General features: G+C 35.9%; 3 protein-coding genes across 4 annotated transcripts in view; all 3 read right to left on the bottom strand.

Moving 5' to 3' along the window:
• Positions 1-418: 418 nt before the first annotated feature.
• On the bottom strand, positions 419-1586 carry LOC136748804 (mesoderm posterior protein 1-like). The gene is made up of 2 exons (XM_066702852.1): positions 762-1586; positions 419-451 (listed from the first exon to the last, which is right to left on the bottom strand). The coding sequence occupies exons 1-2, from the start codon at positions 1584-1586 to the stop codon at positions 419-421; spliced, it is 858 nt and encodes a 285-aa protein (XP_066558949.1).
• Positions 1587-9438: 7852 nt separating this feature from the next.
• mespbb (mesoderm posterior bb) lies at positions 9439-10556 on the bottom strand. The gene has a single exon (XM_066702913.1). It carries the CDS (start codon positions 10321-10323, stop codon positions 9538-9540), a length of 786 nt encoding a protein of 261 aa, XP_066559010.1. The 5' UTR covers positions 10324-10556; the 3' UTR covers positions 9439-9537.
• A 5927-nt stretch (positions 10557-16483) lies between these two features.
• Positions 16484-19591, bottom strand: part of LOC136748307 (synaptic vesicle glycoprotein 2B) — a 68762-nt gene continuing 65654 nt past the window's right edge. For both annotated transcript variants that reach the window (XM_066701938.1, XM_066701937.1), the window contains exon 13: positions 16484-19492. In XM_066701938.1, the coding sequence (XP_066558035.1) occupies positions 19309-19492 (184 nt within the window). In that variant the 3' untranslated portion in view covers positions 16484-19308. The remainder of the gene's footprint in view (positions 19493-19591) is intronic.

Below are 19591 nucleotides of genomic sequence, written 5' to 3'. Positions count from 1 at the left end.
TTTTATAGGAATACAACCCCTTCAATGAAAGTCATCTTCATTACCTGGTAGAAATGTGGTTGAAGTAACACAAAACAAGAATTCAGAGGAAACATTTTATTATTAAACACATTATATATATAATAAATGAATACATATAAAAATATAAAAATAAACATTTATAATAAATAACAAGGTGTGCATATATATATATATATATATATATATATATATATATATATATATATATATATAGTGAATCAAACTAGACAAAGACCTACATTTTGAAAAGTTATTTAGATTGTTCTATACATAAATATCATATTATTTATACATGTTGTAGTACATATACATTTGAATTTTATATTAATGCTGTATTGAAGTTTAAATTAGTTCAAGAAAATCCAAACATTATTTATAAACAGACATCAGAATCAGGTCAGCTCCTTGCGTTGACCATTTCACTGTACATCTGAAAAATAAAGAGCAGAAAAATATATTTTAAAATCTCGTATTAATTTGCACACAGAACTTACATTATTAGCATTTGACATATTGGCTAAATAATGAATATTAAGCAGGTTGTAGCTTTATACAGCAGTCAAGTATAACTTTCAGGATGGAATCTAAATTATCAGCAGCTTTAAAAACAGTTTTACTGTCTCAACTGTGTTGTTTCCAAGGTGAATTATATTTTGTATAAAATAAAACAAATATATAAAGATAAAGCAAAGCAATGATCAGAATAAGTATTAAAAGGAAAACATGAAGTTGAATGTTACCTGATATGACTGCAGGTCTTGAAAGCATGGTGCTGACAAATGTGTGTCGGCTCCCATGGTAAATGCTGTAGTGTGGATGGGGTCTTCAGTGAAGCAATACTGAGTGCTGTCCTGAGAGAACCCCTGCCTCTCTTCTTGCACCCAGAACTCTGGCATGGAGCTGTACTGGTGGCATCCCAGCTGCTCTGGCGAAGTGTGGCACCTCAAGCTGTCCACTTGAGATGTCGCATTTGTATTAAGCAGGTCTGGCTGAAATAAGCTGGTCTCTTGAAAGTGCGTCTGCATGTTTTCCTGTGGATGGCAGAGAGACTGAGGTGGATCACTCTGGCTTCTCTGGGACAGGACCTCCTCGCTGAGCCCCAGCTGGGCGGAGAGGTGGGAGATGTAGCGCATGGTGAGTCGGAGGGTATCTATCTTGGTCAGGGTCTGCCCTGCTGGTGCCACAGAAGGGGGCAGGTAGGTCCTCAGGTGATGAAGGGCTTTGGTTAGGTCCCTCATTCTCAGTTTCTCCCTATCGCTGGCGCTCTGACGTTTTATTCCAGGATACTTTGACCTGGACTTTCTCTTCTTCTCCGGTGCTGGGACAAGGGGCCGCTGTTCTGGGACAGCTGGGCTGCTGAGGAGAAACGCACAGTCTGGCCTGGCTCCACACTGAAGAGGTGGGGGAGAGAAGCAGCAGGAGTCAATGGAGGAAGCTGGGGAGAGGCTGCCACTGGCGCTGTAGTAGCCGCAGTCTGACCGGGTGCAGGTTTGCTCCAGCAGAGCGTCACAGTCGAACAGCGGCTGGTCGGCCTGGAGCAGGAACTGGGAGAGAGCGCTGTCCATGGCTGCAGTTGTGTTGAAGGAGAAGGATCTCTGTCAAGGTGCTGAATATGCTGAGGAAGTCTGGGCTGCACCTAAATATATCCTGGATGGAGAGGTGTGATGTTACACCTTCACTGGCCGTAACAGGACATCAAAGTTTCAGAGGGAAAAGCATGGAGGAAGCAGGGGGTCCCTGAGAAGGACTAGTGCTTAAGCCACGTGTGAGATTCCAGCTACCACTAAAAAATACACAGGCCAAAGGTTGAGATTCAGAGAGCTCAGAGTCCTTAAAAGTAAATCTCTATTACTATAAAGTATACTTATTATTATAGTAGCACATTATTTAACACAATATATATTAAGGAAAACAGGAGACTCCACAGACACATCACATTTTTAAAGAGAAACTTTCACTTTGACAAACTTTTAAAGGAAATGGCATAAACCAGGTACAAGAATGAGAACAAACATAATCTTTATATATTACATATTTTTTCTTGTTCTTGTTCTTGTCCCCTGAAATAGAGGATATAGCTTTCTGCTTTATTGCCTAATTTAGGAATGATGTGATTGTGTTTTATGTTTGCTTTTTTGGATAGTTGAACTGTGAGCAAACGCTACTAATTTTAGTTTGAAAGTGTTCTGTTTAATCTGATATTTACATATCTGCATTATGTTTGTTTGTGGGAAATAAAGGGCATAGTACTATTTAGGTTATACATTTTATGATTAAATAACTGTGTACTTGTATTTGTACAATCAGGAAATTCAGTACAATCATAAGTTTCAAATTGTGTCTAAACCAAAATGTAAACAGTAAGAACATTGGAGCTGTGTTCTTATCTATTAATTACAGCCTGATTAAAATACAATTTCAGGTGATTTTGACTAAAGCCCAAAAAAGGTTTTCAATATACCAATATTTTTTTAACCTCTAAATATTTCTGTCTTGCATACTTTACAGATGAACACAGCAGTCTTGCAGTCACACTTCTGCAAATGAAGTGTGCCACCCCTAAGGTGTGAAGAATTCACACTCTGCTGGTGTTTAGACAAGTGCCTTATCCTTAGTGTTGACTTGGGAAGGAAGGGAGAATCTCCAGGTTACTTCATTACACTGTTCAGGATCTTAAAACTAAATGAAAACACAGGTATGTACATGAAAATGACAACCTATATGTGTGTGTGTAACTGTCTGTCTGTCTAGAAAATTAATTCCTCTTGAGACTAAAAAATATATAAATATATACATATGTAGCTAAGAATCAGGCAATGACAATTTGGTTTTGTCATTTTCAAGTTTAAACAAATTAGGATAAATTAAAACGCTTAAAAAAATCTACAAACAACTTTAATATTGATTAAAGGTTTCTTGCACACAAGTAACTCTTTTAGACATGACATCACAGTGCAAGCAAGTTTCAACTGACAAGCATTTCCTCCAGCTCAAAAGCATAGTGCAACTGGTTTAAAATGACAATTCCCATGATCTCAGTGTCATCTGTATTTTTTTATTGTTTCAGTGAGAAGATTCTGGGGAATTATAGACAGGTATGTCTAACATGACATTTTAGAAAGACATACAATTGAACCATGCCACAAACTAACCCTCATTAGTTTGGAAGATCAGACTGTGAATTTTGTATTTCCTGCTCAACTGTTCTGTTATTTGTGCTGGAAGAAGGTGCTTATGGGGACTGTAATCAAAAGAGTGAGATTTGGTTAACATCAAGGGCTAGACTCACTACACATTAGAAAAGGTATCCCAAGCTGTCTGTTAACATTGACTTGTTGGCAGACATGTTTTCACCAGCAATATATATCATGGGCTTCATGTGTTAGAGTAGACTCTTCAGTGAGAATCCCAATGTCACAGCATGTTGATAGTACAAGTATTTGTGGAATAGTATAGCTAGGAGTTTTATCTTCTACTTTGTATCTTACTGGTCAGAAGAATATACATCTAGTTTTTTGCTTAATTATTATGTGATATCATATTTTTAGTTTAATGGTGATCTCGTAAAAATCAGATTAGAAATCAGGTAAATGGCTGTATACAATATAAAACTTATTCACACCTTTCCTCTGAAACTGTTTTTTGGCAATTCATTTTGTTAAAACTATTACCAGTACTATCTTTTCAAAGTTTGTTATAGCCGATTCAGCTTGGAGAAACCTGTAGATGCTGGGTTACTTTAAGACAGGGGCTGTGCAAGTTTGGACTGACAATCAATTGATTTGTAGGTGTGGAAGTCCAGAGTTTCTATACACCCTCTCTTAACTCAAATCAAACTGGAATCCTTGCTGCTTGCTTTAGGACAAATATTTTACAATTAAATTAATCACACAATGTAATTGTTTCAAATTGTATTGTTATTCTAAACTACAAGTAAATACATGTATAATCCCCACTGTTTTAACTCTAATTTGTAATAATAACAGTGAAAATGTCTGTTTAGGTCACAAATTATGTTTCTTGTGTTTTCGATTTGTTTTCCTCCTTGCTCCCTTTCCCGTAGCCCTTGACTGTGACCCTACATCTTGACAGCACTTAGCTTTTACTGTCCAGGATGTAGGACCTCACTTACTGTACTTGCCTGTGTAAATTGTAAATTGAATTTGTAATGATTGATGCCTTTACCGAACTGTATTTTTGCACTTTGTTTTGCACTTATGTTGTAAGTCGCCCTGGATAAGGGCATCTGCCAATAAATAAAAATAATAATAATAATAATAATAATAATAATAATAATAATAATAATAATAATAATAATAATAATAATAACTGGAGAGAATTCTTCATGTCTGGGAACTCTTAGTTTATATCCAATATCAAACTTGATGCAGTGTATTTCTTGTGAGACCCTGCTCATTAAAGTTACTGTTAATAGTCAAAACATGTCTTTGTGGTCTTAGCTGCTTAAGTTTTTTCCTTCTTGGAAGTGTTAGATAGCACCTTGGCACTCTAAAGCATTGAGATTGTGGATTAGAGGGAGAGTGGGGTCGGTCATTAGGTAATGTTCCCACAGGAGAGAGTGTGATATTTTACTCCTGTTTTTGAACAGTGGGGACTGATGGTAATTGAACCTAACCTACCTTGACATGCAGTTGTTCAATCTGTAATTGCAAAGCCTGACCAAGTGCATGGATTCCTATTTTTCTCGAGGGAAGATATGAATGCAATCCTTTAAAAACAAATGGGACAGAATTAAATCAAAATGTCTACAGATAATCCAAAAAATCTATCAACATCTAATGTCCCAAATTAGACAAAATCATAAGAAGTTATTTAACTCCATACTTCATTAATTATTTGTCAACTTTTAGTTTTTATTTTGGTGAATACAATATCTTGGTCTCTAAATTGGTGAATATACATCTGACTATTTATAGTTCAGCTTCCAAAGCTTTTAGCAGTGTACATTGTACTCCTGATTCTGCACTTAATAAACACAGTTTTCTTAATGTCTGTTTAAGATTAAAGAAAACCATAACATGTTCCATACCTGTCCTGTCTAGTGGTAGAGTTGCACCTTTTACAATTAATTTCAGAAAACTAGGATTGCTTTGGGCTCTGGAGAAAAATGTTTTGAAATTCAGTTTGTTTTTCAGTAAATGTGTGGGGGATATGCAAACGTTTACAACATGTATACAAAATGATCATGTTTAGGAGTCATAATCTCAACTAGTTAATTAGGGAAACATTGCTGAAAAGCCTGAAGATAAAAACAATATTTTCTTCTGACATATATTATTTCTAAATGGATACCATGCAGTATCACAAATATATATTGTATCAAATATAAGTCCTAAACTTTCATTTTCAGCTTAGTGTTCTAAAAACCCATTCAAAAAAATTAATTATTTTCTCCTGTTGTTTTTTTTTTGTAACGTGTGTAAATTAGAGACACATTGGTTACAATTACAGAAACCTATTCTTAAGAGTGATCTTCATTAAATATATTGAAAGTCAACACATTTTAAAATCAAATCAAAATCAAAACATCAAATCTATACTTGGACAACATACATTGTGCAATTATATAAATAGCAATACACTGCTATTAGAAATTAAATCCTGTTTCAGCTAGTATGGTGTGAAGTGACACTTCAGCTGTCCAGTCAAGTGTTGTTGCTAAATGTAGGGGGCTTCGGGTCAATAGGTAACTTTCCCACATACAGGAGTGGGACCGTTTTTACTATTTGGTAATGGAAAGGAATTCCCAAACTGTTAAAAAAAACTAAGGAAAATACAAATGTTTCATGTTCATTTTTTAAAACTTACTATTTAGTTGATTTTGAACTTGAAGTTTTTGTAATAAGTTATTTTAAAAATTCTCAATGTTAAATTGTCCAAATTAGTAAAAATCTGCTTGATTTATAATAAGGACCTCTTATCTTGATCTGAAGGAAATGTGAATGGTTCTGAGGGGCGATTTGCTGCAATAAATCTGTCTTGAAGGACATTCATTTTCTCCTTGAATGCTAAATGGTGAGTGACTTAATGACATTTTCACATGAAAGTGCCATGTTAGGTTCTTGATTATGAAATATTCAATGCAGTTAGAACAGTATGTATCTACTTATACCTATTTACAGAAGAATATTGTTCATGACCATTCTGTTAAGTTTAATTAAAAACATGGAATTGTTAAAAACTTGAACATATTTAGAATATTATTATTACTATTATGCAAAACATAACCTTATACAAATACACTCTGCTTGGCAGAGCTTAAAATGGTTTAATTTCAGTCCTGTCAATTACATTTTAATTAGCACATTTATGTTACCTGCTTTACTCCTCGTCATAAAATTCTTAATGTCTAAAGCCCTTCCTTAGGTAGTATTACAACTGTGTATTGTAGTTTAATTTGCACATCAAATACACTCCACAACCTGATAAAACAAGCATTGATGATTAATTCCTTTTCTTTCTAACACTGCATGTCTGTAATGACACGCATATCCATCTCACACATTAGTGGATTATTAGATAAGAGACAATTAAGCTCAGTCTTTAGAAGGGATCCCTTTCTGTAGACATTTAGGTGTGAATGAGCCGTCTTCATTCACCTGGGGATCATTAACGAAGCTTCTTTGTTTACCTCTACGGAGTTTATACAGGGCTGTTAAAAAATTAAGACTCAGTGAACTGCAAAGGCCCTTCGCTGATGGAAGAAATAAAATCAGTGAGAGAGAACAGGGTTGGCAATTATAACTGCTATGAGATTGATGATTACAACCCAGAAACTGAAGGACATATTATGTTAAGAAGTTGTAAAATGTGTTATGCTTTGAATTGCTTTGTATAATGTAAATTTGAATTTGTAATGTTTGCCTTGTACTGAACTGTATTCTTGCACTTTGTATTGCACTTATATTAAGTCACCCTGGATAAGGGTGTCTGCCAAGAAAAAAAAATAATAATAATAATAATTAAAAAAAAAAAAATAATAATAATAATAATAATATTATTATTATTATTATTATTATTATTATTATTATTATTATTATTATTATTATTATTAAGTCACCAGAAACAAATTGAGCATATTTCAGTGTTGGTACAATGTTGTAGGCAATATTTCTGTTACTTTGATGTTAAGATGCTAAAGTTCCTAGCTTACAGATTGTATGCCTTTAAATATTGCCTACATGAGTGTCTCTGTACTTATTCTTAATCATGGCTTGTGTTTTATGTGAATAGTATATAGTTCTTAGTTGATATGTGCAAAAAACACCACAGTGAAAAAGTAATGTAAAAGAAATTTGGTTCACATACCAGAGGTGTAGCAGAGGCACTGTACACACCAGAATTGCCAGGAGGCATCATGCAGCTAACTTTTTTGGGGGGGGGCACAGTCAGAACAATAAAAACATAAAGATTGGACATTACATGCCTTTCACTACATCTAGGGTGCTGTATTTATCAATGTATTAATGTTATATAAACTGTACAGAGGGAAACAAGGCAACAAAGCCTATGTAATTCAATAATATTGTTTATTTAATTTACAATTCAACATGACTTATATTAACTTTCCCAAATTGATCATATACCCTACAAAAATATGTTGTACTGTATTTGAAAATGTTTAGTCTTATTTACTGAATATTTACTTATGAAATGGTCATACACAGACTTGGGACAAAAAGGCCCAATGTGGCTATTATCTGTGTCCATGATAACTTACATGTGTGAAAGGACATTCGTATTTTTCAAATCTATTTATGACCACAGCTGCATGAAGCTGTACAGTGTTTAAAAGAGAAATATGATGTTGGCTCCCCATGGACCCATTTGTGTATCTAGCACTAGCAGTACATTGCTCCACGTATGCTGCACATTTTGGCCAATAAACTTTATTAAGCATTCTGTATGATAGAAAGGGTCCTTATGGCTACATTCATAAAACCTTATCAACTGTACTATAGATATATTATACATACAATTCCTTATGTTGTGAAATTCGAAGCAGCAGCTTAAATTCCCATCCTTTAAAAGTTTATATGACACTTCACAACTTTGTTAGGCACAGTGGCAAAGTCCAAAGAAGTGACAAATCTGCTACACAGATGCTTAAAAACAAAGATAGTTATTTTCAGAACTTGATAACATAAAGTAATGTTCATCTGAGATAAGATTACTTGAAATGAAATCTTAGTATCTCAGCTTCATTACTGGATGGGTCTGCTGCTTCCTTGGCAAATAAGAGGTTGGGGATCAAAAGAATATGACCTCCCTACCGCTTCTTACATTAGTATGCTGGTGATAAGCTCTTATCTAGCAAGGATTAGAAGTGCAAATTGAATGCAAATGACTAAAATGAGCAGCTTTTAAGTTGCAGGCACTAGTTGTTGCTGTCATGTTGTGCTGATTGAGGTGTCATAGGTGTTGGTGACCAGTAGAGTGTGCTGTTTAATCCATCTGCACTCCTCTGGCCACAGTGCTATTTCTCTTAGATAACAATTAAATAAAAAGTGGACCCAGGCGGTTCAATCATTCCCTAAAATTATAAAGGGTGGAGTTTTTCCACACTGCCTTCAAAATTAAATTGAAACTGAGATGCAGTTTATGTGCTCTGGGTAAATGTATTAAAAAACTATTAAAGATCAATTATATTATATTGTGATGTATAATGTAAAACAAAAGTACAAATACAAGTAAAAGTTTGTGTATATATAATAACAAGGACTATCTTTGAAAAGTAGCTTGAATTGAAAATCTAATTGCATAGGAATTAATATTGTAAATAGGAAATTAAATAACATTTAATATAATATAATATAATTAACTACTTTGAATAGTGAAAAGATTTCTGTAGTATTAGAGTACATGACTTCCTGGAGAAGTACATGAGTATCATTGCTGTTGTGCTTACTTAAATCACTAGTAGTGTTTTGTCAAACCTTTGCCAAAGTTGTATATGCACATGCAGTTTAAACAAAATAGTTTGTAGACCAGCAAGAATATTTTAACAGTATTTATTGTACTATATAAATATGAATTATATATGAATTTCAGTATTTACAAAAAACATTATAAAACATTGAAAACATTAGATACAAAATATATTATTTTAAATGTAAATAAATAACAGTGTCCATTAAGAGAGAGGTTTGAATCAATATTTTTCTCTTGCATCTTAAAATGTGTCATTGAAACCAATCTTTGTTAAATAAAACAGTTCTTGTTCAGTTTTTTGAAGATGTAGATGCTGTCACTTCAATGTCTGTTCATTTCCAAATGGAAAGAAGAGTGCTCTTAAATCCAGAACTCTTGTGGAATAACTTGACTGAGGTCTTCGCTGTACATCTAGAAATAAGAAAAAGAAGAAAGTTTGATTAGAATGATCACTCACTAATTTGATTACAAAATCAAATACAAATGTATCTGTGAATGGCTTACTAGACTTTTCATACATGCATATTTAGGTTGATGAATAATTGTATGTCATTTAAGACTCAATTAAACTTGCAAACTGTATCTGAGTAATATCACACCTACCTGGCATGACTGTATTGTATCTGCAAAATGTGGTGATTGTAAGGAAGAGTCTGTGCTTGAGTTTAAGATGTCTTCTTGCACAGAGTTGTCCAGTGCAGTGTTGAACTGGAAGTGTCTCATTCTGGTATCCTGCACTGGGCAGGGAGCTGAGGTGTACTGACACTGGTCTGGTGCCTGTTCTTGCACCCAGCACTCTGGCATGGAGTTGTACTGGTAACACCCCAGTTGCTCTGGTGAAGTGTGGCACCTGAAGATGTCCAGCTCCCTTCTCTGGGACAGAGCCTCCTCGCTGAGCCCCAGCTGTGCGGAGAGGTTGGAGATGTAGCGGATGGTGAGACGCAGGGTCTCAATTTTTGTCAGGGTCTGTCCTGCTGGAGCCACAGAAGGGGGCAGGTAGGTCCTCAGGTGGTGAAGGGCTTTGGTCAGGTCCCTCATTCTCATCTTCTCCTTCTCACTGGCACTCTGCCTTTGCTTGCTGGGATTCTTCGACCTGGATTTTCTCAACTGCTGCATGGAGACCAGCCCTTCCTCACAAGAAGAAGGGGACTTTGAAGGCTGAACTCCCCTGAGGAATGCAGAGTGGGAACCCACTGTGGAGCCACAGGGCTGGTATGATGGAGAAAAGTCCATGGAAGAGGCTGGAGAGATGGTCTCAGGAGAGGAAATGCTGTAGAATTCAGAATCAGAACTCTGGCAGTTCCACTGGTACTGGGTGCTGTAGTTAAGCTGGGCAGCAGAGATATCCATGTTGTTTCTTGTGTTTCAGTCTCAGAAATGTGACGGTTATTCAGGCTGGCCTGGCTACCCTGTTTTTATCCAGGACCTAGAGGTGTGAAGTGACACCTCTGTAAGCTTTCTCAGGCCATCAAAGTCTCAGAGCACAGGACAGAGATAGGCCACAGGCTCCCTGGGAAAAGCTTAGCCCTGGAAAGTAAGTGTGACTTTTTACTCCTCTGCAAAACAGTAATCATTTTCTCATTCTGTTTTCACTATTTCTGTTCTATTCTTGTGTAAACTAGTCTGTTTTGTACACGTATGTTGTCAAGGCCTTCCACTGACACATGCTGTGTTTTAAAAAGTTTATTTAGGCTCTCTTTCACCTTTTCTACCTTTCTTAACTCAACATATAGTATATTTGCTCTTATGTAAATCATAATGCAACAATGCAATAATTCAGTTATTTGTGAAATTCTATATACATATAGACTTCATCACACAATATACTTTAAATGGCTGTGATTTATGTTTTTTTAAATATACTTTTAATATACTACATGATGCAGTTTGAAAATATATTTTAAATACATTAAAAGCATATATATATATATATATATATATATATATATATATATATATAGGCATAATGGATACATGTTTTGTTTAATAGTGGCAGTTATGGACCCCAAAAAAAAGTTTTGATTTTAAAATGCAGTGATATGTTTGAAATGCTGTGTCAGTGGCTGGAGTAAAAATGTATAAATTAATTCATTAATAAATGAGTAATGTAACAAATAAAAATAATCTTCACTGAAACTACTGTAAAAAATATTTAGAATCAACATAACTAGTGAATGGCAGCCACTTTCATGTTGTGTAATGGACCAAGGAGAGATGAGCAACTGTATTCTTTACTAAATAAAGTAATTACAGCTAAAACAATCATATTGGCCAAGGTAGTCTCCAATTGGACTCAGAATGAATGTGCCAAGCACAGTCCAATTATTTTTACATTATTTATACATTATTGTTAAATAATCTCTGCTATGCCAAATACACTTATTATATGAAGATCAATAATTGTTTCACACCAGTATGGCCATGGTGGTGTCAGGGATGTGTTTCTCTCATTTAACCCATTAGAGGTGACAATTCACACTTTAGCTATGAGAAAGCAGCCCTGGCTCCACATCACAGCACACACTGTGAGGCCTCATTCTAGTAAAAAACCAATGGGAAACTGGTGACCAATGCCCAGGCTTGACCTATTGACCAGCTTGCTGCTAGAATCTTAACACCAGACATGGAGGTTAGGTGTTCAGGGCTGATATTGGCACCTTTCTGCAGTCATTTCAAATTGTACCTGATTGTCTTGAAATTATGATGCGTGTCATTATATACCACAGATACATACATATACATATAACAAGTGGTACTTGAAATATACAGGAAATCTGTAATTGTTACTAGGTTCCTATAGTAAATTTATTTTTGAATCTTAACTTCATTTCACAGTAGAAGAAACATGTCAATAAAAGCAGCCAAAGTATTGTTATTAGCAAATAAAACTTTATTTTAATTTCTTTGGAAATGCTTTTCTTCTGTCTGTTGTATAATCTAGAAAGCTGAAATTGTTGCAATTGTTTTTTTAAGAACAGGGACCTCTCTATGCGTTTCTTTTACTTGGCTGTACAAATAATACAGTTTTGCTGTTCATGTCAACTTCTGAATATACAATATTTCAAGGGGTAGACTGAACTCAACAGTTTATTTAACCCTACTGTTCAATGGTCAAAATAGTGATCTCTTGAGTTAATCTTTCCAGTTTCAATATGAGGCATTACATGGGTGACATTGAACAGGGAAATAAAACACACCAGGGGATGGAAAATTCACAGGGCTGCTTTAGAGGCTTTTTGTTTATTTAATGAATACTTTATGGCATTTGGAGTACATAATCTAAAAATGCTCTGAAAATGACATTTTGGGCAAGTTGTAATAGAACAGAATGTTAAAAAGAAGGGGTACATTCAGCCCATCATGCTGGTTGAGTTGCTGTACAAACTGTTCAAAAATATGGCAGGGTACTTCCATACACACAAGGAGCCCATTTTTAATCCTAAATATGACATTCCCATTCTATGTTTGTTGACGCTTGGCACATTTAGTGGATGCTTGGCTTGTTTTGTGTCGATGCTGGGAGCATTCAGTCAATGCTCGACATGTTCCCTCAAGGCTTGGTGCACTTTGCTGACCCTCAACGTGTCCCCTTGACGTCCAACCTTTTCCGTCAATGTAGGGACCATTTAAGAACCCTTTTGAAGGTAGCAATGTTGGGGGTTCATCACTGAGAAGTGACACAACTGCACTATGAGACCTATCCATCTAAAATATTTGTGCTGGTTTTCAGGAGTAAATGCTGCACCACAGGGCTAACAGAGCTGTTGGGGACCGCTCCCTCTCTGCTGGGAGACCCATACAGACTCTGTTCCCTCTGCTGCCTTGTGTCTGGCACCTTTGTTTCACCTCTCCAACACTTGGCTCATTTCCACAACTTGCGGCTATGGAGGACCCACGTGGCAGCTCTCCACAGCCACACAAGGGGCTTTGCACTCATTATCGATCATGTTTATGCTCTCGCACCCTAACATCCTGGCTCGCCACCACGGGGACACCAGGGGTTTATGGAGAGTTCATGCAGTTGCAAGATAACATGCTGTCGGCCCTTGTTCTCTCTACACATCAGGTACAGCAGCCCGCTGTGATGGTGCTGCCAGCCCTATTCCCTGAGGCACAGAGTCTATTCAATCAGTGGAAACTGTGCCTACAATTGTGTCTCAGGGTGCCATCCTCAGTCTCCCACAGAGGAGAGTCAGGGGAGCATTCAGTCTCCACCAATTTCAAAGTCTCAAGGGCCAATTTCATCCCTATCGGCAGCTTTGCTACAGTGAGGGAAAAAAGTGTTTGATCCCCTGCTGATTTTGTATGTTTGCCCACTGACAAAGACATGATCAGTCTATAATTTTAATGGTAGGTGTATTTTAACAGTGAGAGACAGAATAACAACAAAAAAATCCTGAAAAACGCATTCCAAAAAGTTATAAATTGATTTGCATGTTAATGAGTGAAATAAGTATTTGACCCCTTCGACTTAGTACTTGCAATCACAGAGGTCAGACGTTTCTTGTAGTTGGCCACCTGGTTTGCACACATCTCTGGAGGGATTTTGTCCCACTCCTCTTTGCAGATCCTCTCCAAGTCATTAAGGTTTCGAGGCTGACGTTTGGCAACTCGAACCTTCAGCTCCCTCCACAGATTTTCTATGGGATTAAGGTCTGGAGACTGGCTAGGCCACTCCAGGACCTTAATGTGCTTCTTCTTGAGCCACTCCTTTGTTGCCTTGGCTGTGTGTTTTGGGTCATTGTCATGCTGGAATACCCATCCACGATCCATTTTCAATGCCCTGGCTGAGGGAAGGAGGTTCTCACCCAAGATTTGACGGTACATGGCCTCGTCCATCCTCCCTTTGATGTGGTGCAGTTGTCCTGTCCCCCAAAACACCCCCAAAGCATAATGTTTCCACCTCCATGTTTGACGGTGGGGATGGTGTTCTTGGGGTCATTCCTCCTCCTCCAAACACGGCGAGTTGAGTTGATGCCAAAGAGCTCGATTTTGGTCTCATCTGACCACAACACTTTCACCCAGTTCTCCTCTGAATCATTCAGATGTTCATTGGCAAACTTAAGAGAGTGCTCCTAATCTCAGCTCGTTTCCTGTATAAAAGACACCTGGGAGCCAGAAATCTTGCTGATTGATAGGGGATCAAATACTTATTTCCCTCATTAACATACAAATCAATTTATAACTTTTTTGAAATGCGTTTTTCTGTTTTTTTTTGTTGTTATTCTGTCTCTCACTGTTAAAATACACCTACCATTAAAATTATAGACTGATCATTTCTTTGTCAGTGGGCAAACGTACAAAATCAGCAGGGGATCAAATACTTTTTTCCCTCACTGTATAAGGCTTCAAGTGCAAATGCAATCAAAAGTTATTAACAGAAAGTATAATTTGTTGGAAACTGAGACGTGAAAAATAAAAGCGAATCTGCTTGCAGTCATGGTATCACCTCAGTTTCACGCTACCAGATATCAAGATAGTCATGATCGGGGGCATGTCAACAGCTGTAGAGACTAATATGGCAGTTTACATACAGAGAAGTGAACACAACATTTGTAATGCACTTGGTTGTGAGGACAGTGTAATATAACTAAAAAAGATATAGAGCAATGTGTATAATGTCAAGCAATCCTTTATACTTGTTTCTAAACAATGTATAGCTTTTAAGAATAATTATCAAATTATTCTTAAAAATACCCTTTCTTCACTTTTTTTGGTAATAGTATATCTGATTACAAATGTATCCATTCATATCACTTGTGGAATACCTTCTGGAGTGCTGAGGTTTCAACTGCTGACTTCTTTGTAAACTTAAAAATTTGTTTATAAAATGTTATTATAAGTTGGGAAATCCTAGAAACACCATTTTTAAAACCACTAAGTTAACCACCCAGTGCTCTCTGCTTTCAAAAATTGTGTAAATTCAAGTAAACTAAATACTAAATTCACTGATACAAAGCTAAAAATGTATGCTCAGTAAATTCTATGCTTAAAAAATATAGGGGGCTATTTTGATGAGAAACTATTAACTGGTTTTCAAGTTCAGTCAACTCAGACTGTGTAATACCTGGTGAGGGGCAGAAGGGTAGAACCCAGGTGCGGAGAAGTAGTAGTGCACAGAGTAGTCATACAGGTGTGGGTTGAGGGCCAGCAAACGGAATCCACAGGGCAAGGCAAGAAGAATGGTCAAGGGGGCAGGCAGGAAGTCAGGCGATCCTGCAAACAAGTCAGTAGAGGGCAATCCGAGAAGCGATGGTCAAAAGAAGGCAATCAGAGGTCAAAAGACACTAGCAATGAAAAGAGATGGGGAATACTTAGAAATGACTCTAGGGAGAGATCACAGACTGATTCTTCCTTTCTGCTTTGTATATGCTTAAAAATATGTATATGTATAAAAAATGCATTTGTACTGTTAATATTGTATAAAAAAAAAAGAGAAAGTGTTTACTAATTAGCAAAACCAAATCAATATAATCAAATTTAATTAAGTTTTAAACTTGTCATTTAAGGTAGGTTGTCATCAGGAAAAAGCCCTTTCTTGGCTGTATTACTTGCACTACGACTGACTTTCCATGGTAATTTTGGTTGAAGTGAAGTGTTTTTTTCACCCACAGTGTTAAAGAAAACAAAAAAGTGCATTGTCGGAGACACAGTCAGATCCACGTTTGGGTTGCTTATAAATCATTTATAATTGTCAGAAGATTCTTCTTAGATTCAGTTACTTCAACCAAATTTAACAATCTACATGGAAATGTTTATTTTTATCAAAAAAACCTAAATGACTAATAATACATATTTGTGACCTGTGCTAGATAGGAATCTCATGTATGCTATTTAAAATGTATGCACCCCTAATTACTTAATCAGACAAGCCTCTGTAGTTGCCCATGTTTCTTAGAAAAAGGAAGACTTATTAGAATGGCATTACAATTCTAGGACAGCTTTTTTAGCAGTGTGTCTGGCATATTTTTCAGTTATCTTTTCGGTCACAAAATATATCAGTATACTAGTTAGTTGAGAAAAATAGAATCCGCAACTTTACCATCCCCCATTTAGCATATATATTACCATCTCTTCCAAATTTATGATCTGAAGCTTGTGTGTGTATATATTTATGTAATTATTTATTCCTCTACATTATCAAGTAATATAGTGTATAGTAGCAGCCCCTTTCTGCTATCATGTTAAAACTATTATTTAGATTTCTTCACACTCTGGCCAGAGCAAACAGCACCTCCTACTAGGTGTCATAACCTCACACTTCAGTGCAGACTTGTTTAGACAAGTGCCACACTGCTCTGTCAGCAAGAGAAGTGTGGAGATGGGAAACTATTAATGGACCCACTGTTTGATCAAAATATAAAAGGTCAACCTAACAATAAGTAGGATCTTTTAACTATTTTTTCATATTGAAAACCAATATAAACATATTTTAAATGTAAGCTTAGCTTGTTTGCCATCGGTATCACCTGAAATAACATTACCCATTTATGACACTCGAGCAAGTGAATATATTTATATATTTTTATTTGGACTGACACAAAACAGAACCAAAAAAAAATAAAGAAAATCAAAGATTGTCAGCACACGTCTCCGTTTTCCAATAACAATCAGACACACTTTTTAAAATTAACATATAAAAACAAGAACATATTATGGCTTTCCATACACCATGACATACAGACTGACGAACTAACTTTAAAATAAAACATTTATCACTTGTATTCATAAGCCCATTCCTTGATATTACAGTAAACACAGATGCCTGAGAAAACACATGGATTGGCTTGGTTGGGAATGTATACTGTCTGTAAGATAAACTGCATTCAGGTAGGATGAGTTTCCCGAGTCTCAGCACACATTTAGGTGTAGCTATGCTCTGAAGGGCTACAGTTACTGCTGCATGCTTTGCAAATGGTTTAAATATTGGACATAGTAAGACATAAAATCATAGTTTTGACAGGTTTATATGAAGTGAGGCAAAATCTAATTCTACAATATGTCTATGATTAAAACTGAGGATCTCCCAGAATTCATTCATAATTTCTCATTAGATCTTACAAACATTTGTTTTTGGTTGGAAAACTTTAAATGTATTCACAATGTATTATTATTATTATTATTATTATTATTATTATTATTATTATTATTATTATTATTATTATTATTATTTCATTGTTAGTCATACAGCAATAAAATATGTTTTCCACCCTAAACAGTTGAGTTTCCTTCACTGTCTTTTTAAGATAAGAAATAGAAATCTGAATAATGTACCTGCATTTGTCACATTAAATGCAAAGCAATGCATCACGTACTGTTTGGATTAGTATATTACGTATTAATTAGATATGATATAATTGGGTAATGATCTTGTTTACATTTGTGAAATCAAAGCTGAGTAGTTCTTAACTTTTTTTATTAAAGCCTGAAACCAGTGATAACATGCTTTGACTGGCAACTGCTGTAAGTGAGAAGCAGTTTATGAATGCATCTCTAAATTAAATGATCAGACGGTAAACTCAGCGATGGCTAATCTTTTACATGTGGACTTGCTTTTATTTACAGTGAGACATATGATTAAAATAGTTCAGACTACTTTTTTCTTTTCTTTAATTACAGACATTTAAAAGGACATTTATACTTCATTTTCAAGTGATACTAGCTGGAAATAACATGCATCTCACCTGATATCTCTTTAAAGGTATGGACAGTGCTCCTTTTCATTTTAAGCAGCTGGCGTTCCCTCTTTGCCCTCAAGTAAACTTCTGGTTAGTTTTACAAAGCTGATTATTAACATCAAATGGTTTTTTTAAACAACTTATCTGTTTACTTATCATTATTTTTTATTTGGTTTACATTTCTTAGGATTAGGATGCACAGTTGTTGGTATCACTTTATTAAACTAAAACATTGCTGTGGCAGGGTTAAATGAAAACATCTGGACAAATACTAAATTAAAAGCGGTGTAAGTGTCTCAATATAGGAATACTGCAGGAAGAAACAGATACCTATTCAATGCAAGGGAAGCTGTGGCATAACATATGTACAAGCACACAGAAGACATTAAAACACTAACAGATATAGCTTTTCATTGCAGGAAGTTTGATACAAATTATTGCCTTTGATTGAGAAAATAAAAGTATAGTGTTTTTAGTTCAGACCAATAGAATGTAAGCATATACATCCCTGCTTACAACTAATCTAACTGTTGTTCTATGGAAATGGAGCTATGGGAACATGTGACTTGCTTTAAAATGTTGTTAGCATCCTGGCCTATTAATTACTACAGGCAACTTCCAAAGCTATACCAGCTTGTACTACAACTCTGCTAAAGACCTAAGGGGTGCTGAGAGTATATTTAATGCTGCACAAGTGCACATCAGTTAAAAAGGGTTTCTCCCTCTGCTTAAGCAAAATAATATCCTGAAAGAAAACATTACACTTATCCAGGTGTTGTCTTCATACCAAAAGGAAAGACAACATACAGTACATGAGGATATATAAACTTGAAAATACAATTACAAAAATTAATCACCAGGGGTCATGCTTTCCTAGACTAAACGCGTAAGCTATTAGTTTGGGACTACTTTAGATTCACACACAGCTCACAGACGAGTTTCTGTTCAAAGAACTGATGAGGTGTGATTTTCAAACTTGAAGCAGAATTTCACGTAACGCATTAACCAAACCAAACACCAAACCATGAAACAGCACTGTGGAAAATGAGGCCTCTCCTATGGCCAGTTGTTGGATGGCACAGACTCCAGGTTATTAGAACAACAGTTAGAATCACCCATCACGTAAGGATAGACTGATACAAATAATACAAAGTGTTACACTGCATTGGACATAATGGCCTAGAAAACGTCTCCTCTACTATACTTTATTATATTTCACTGTTTCTTGAAAGGTAGTAGACTAAAGTTTGCATTTGAAAGTGGAAAACTTAATTTACACTCTGCCTTTCTCCAAAAGCAAATACATATTTAATTGTTATCAGTTTCCTCTTCCCTTACATTCTTACATATTTGTTGTATATTTTTTAAAACTAAACATGAAAAAGCAATCAAACTGACAAAGAAGTGATGAGAGAGAAAATGCCTTGTTCAATCTTACTATTATTTTGTGTGTTGTTTTAACATATGCGCTAAACAGAAATTAAATAAAACCAACTGATTGGAAGTTAAAGGAAAGAAATAATTGATGGTCAGGTATCTCTAAATAGATATGATAAAGTCCACCCGCTAGCTATTCAGCTTCTCTTGCATGTATCAGTCTTTCCCCCGACTCTGCCAGTTAGTTGCTCCTCGGTCTGACCTTTGACTTTGTGCCGGCTTACATGAGGACTTGTTCCCGGGTCTCTGGCAGCTTGAGAGCCAGCAGCCCTCCTGCCACCAGCGCTGATGAGGCCATCAGGATGGGAATGACCTTGGTGATGCCAACAAATGAGGCAAAGATGGAGCTCCCCAGGATGGCTGCAAACTTGCACAGGGCATTCAGCACACCGAAAGCCGTGGCTCTGTGGACAAGAGGAGGTGAAGGTTTTTTTAAATATATACAAATATATAAACAATACAGTGCATTTTTATATACTGAACAAAAATAGTTTTCAGTTTCA

This window comes from Amia ocellicauda, chromosome 4, assembly GCF_036373705.1.
Source record: "Amia ocellicauda isolate fAmiCal2 chromosome 4, fAmiCal2.hap1, whole genome shotgun sequence".
NCBI lineage: Eukaryota > Metazoa > Chordata > Actinopteri > Amiiformes > Amiidae > Amia > Amia ocellicauda.
Note: the sequence above shows the minus strand (reverse complement) of the source record. Positions and strands in the feature narration are given on the sequence as shown.

Excerpts from the sequence above, each read along its gene's own strand:
- LOC136748804 (XM_066702852.1), bottom strand. The coding sequence starts at position 1,586 with ATGGACAGCGCTCTCTCCCAGTTCCTGCTCCAGGCCGACCAGCCGCTG. Across the intron at positions 452-761 it reads AAGACCTGCAGTCATATCAG|ATGTACAGTGAAATGGTCAA; the intron begins GTAACATTCAAC and ends TTTATTTTTCAG.
- mespbb (XM_066702913.1), bottom strand. The coding sequence starts at position 10,323 with ATGGATATCTCTGCTGCCCAGCTTAACTACAGCACCCAGTACCAGTGG.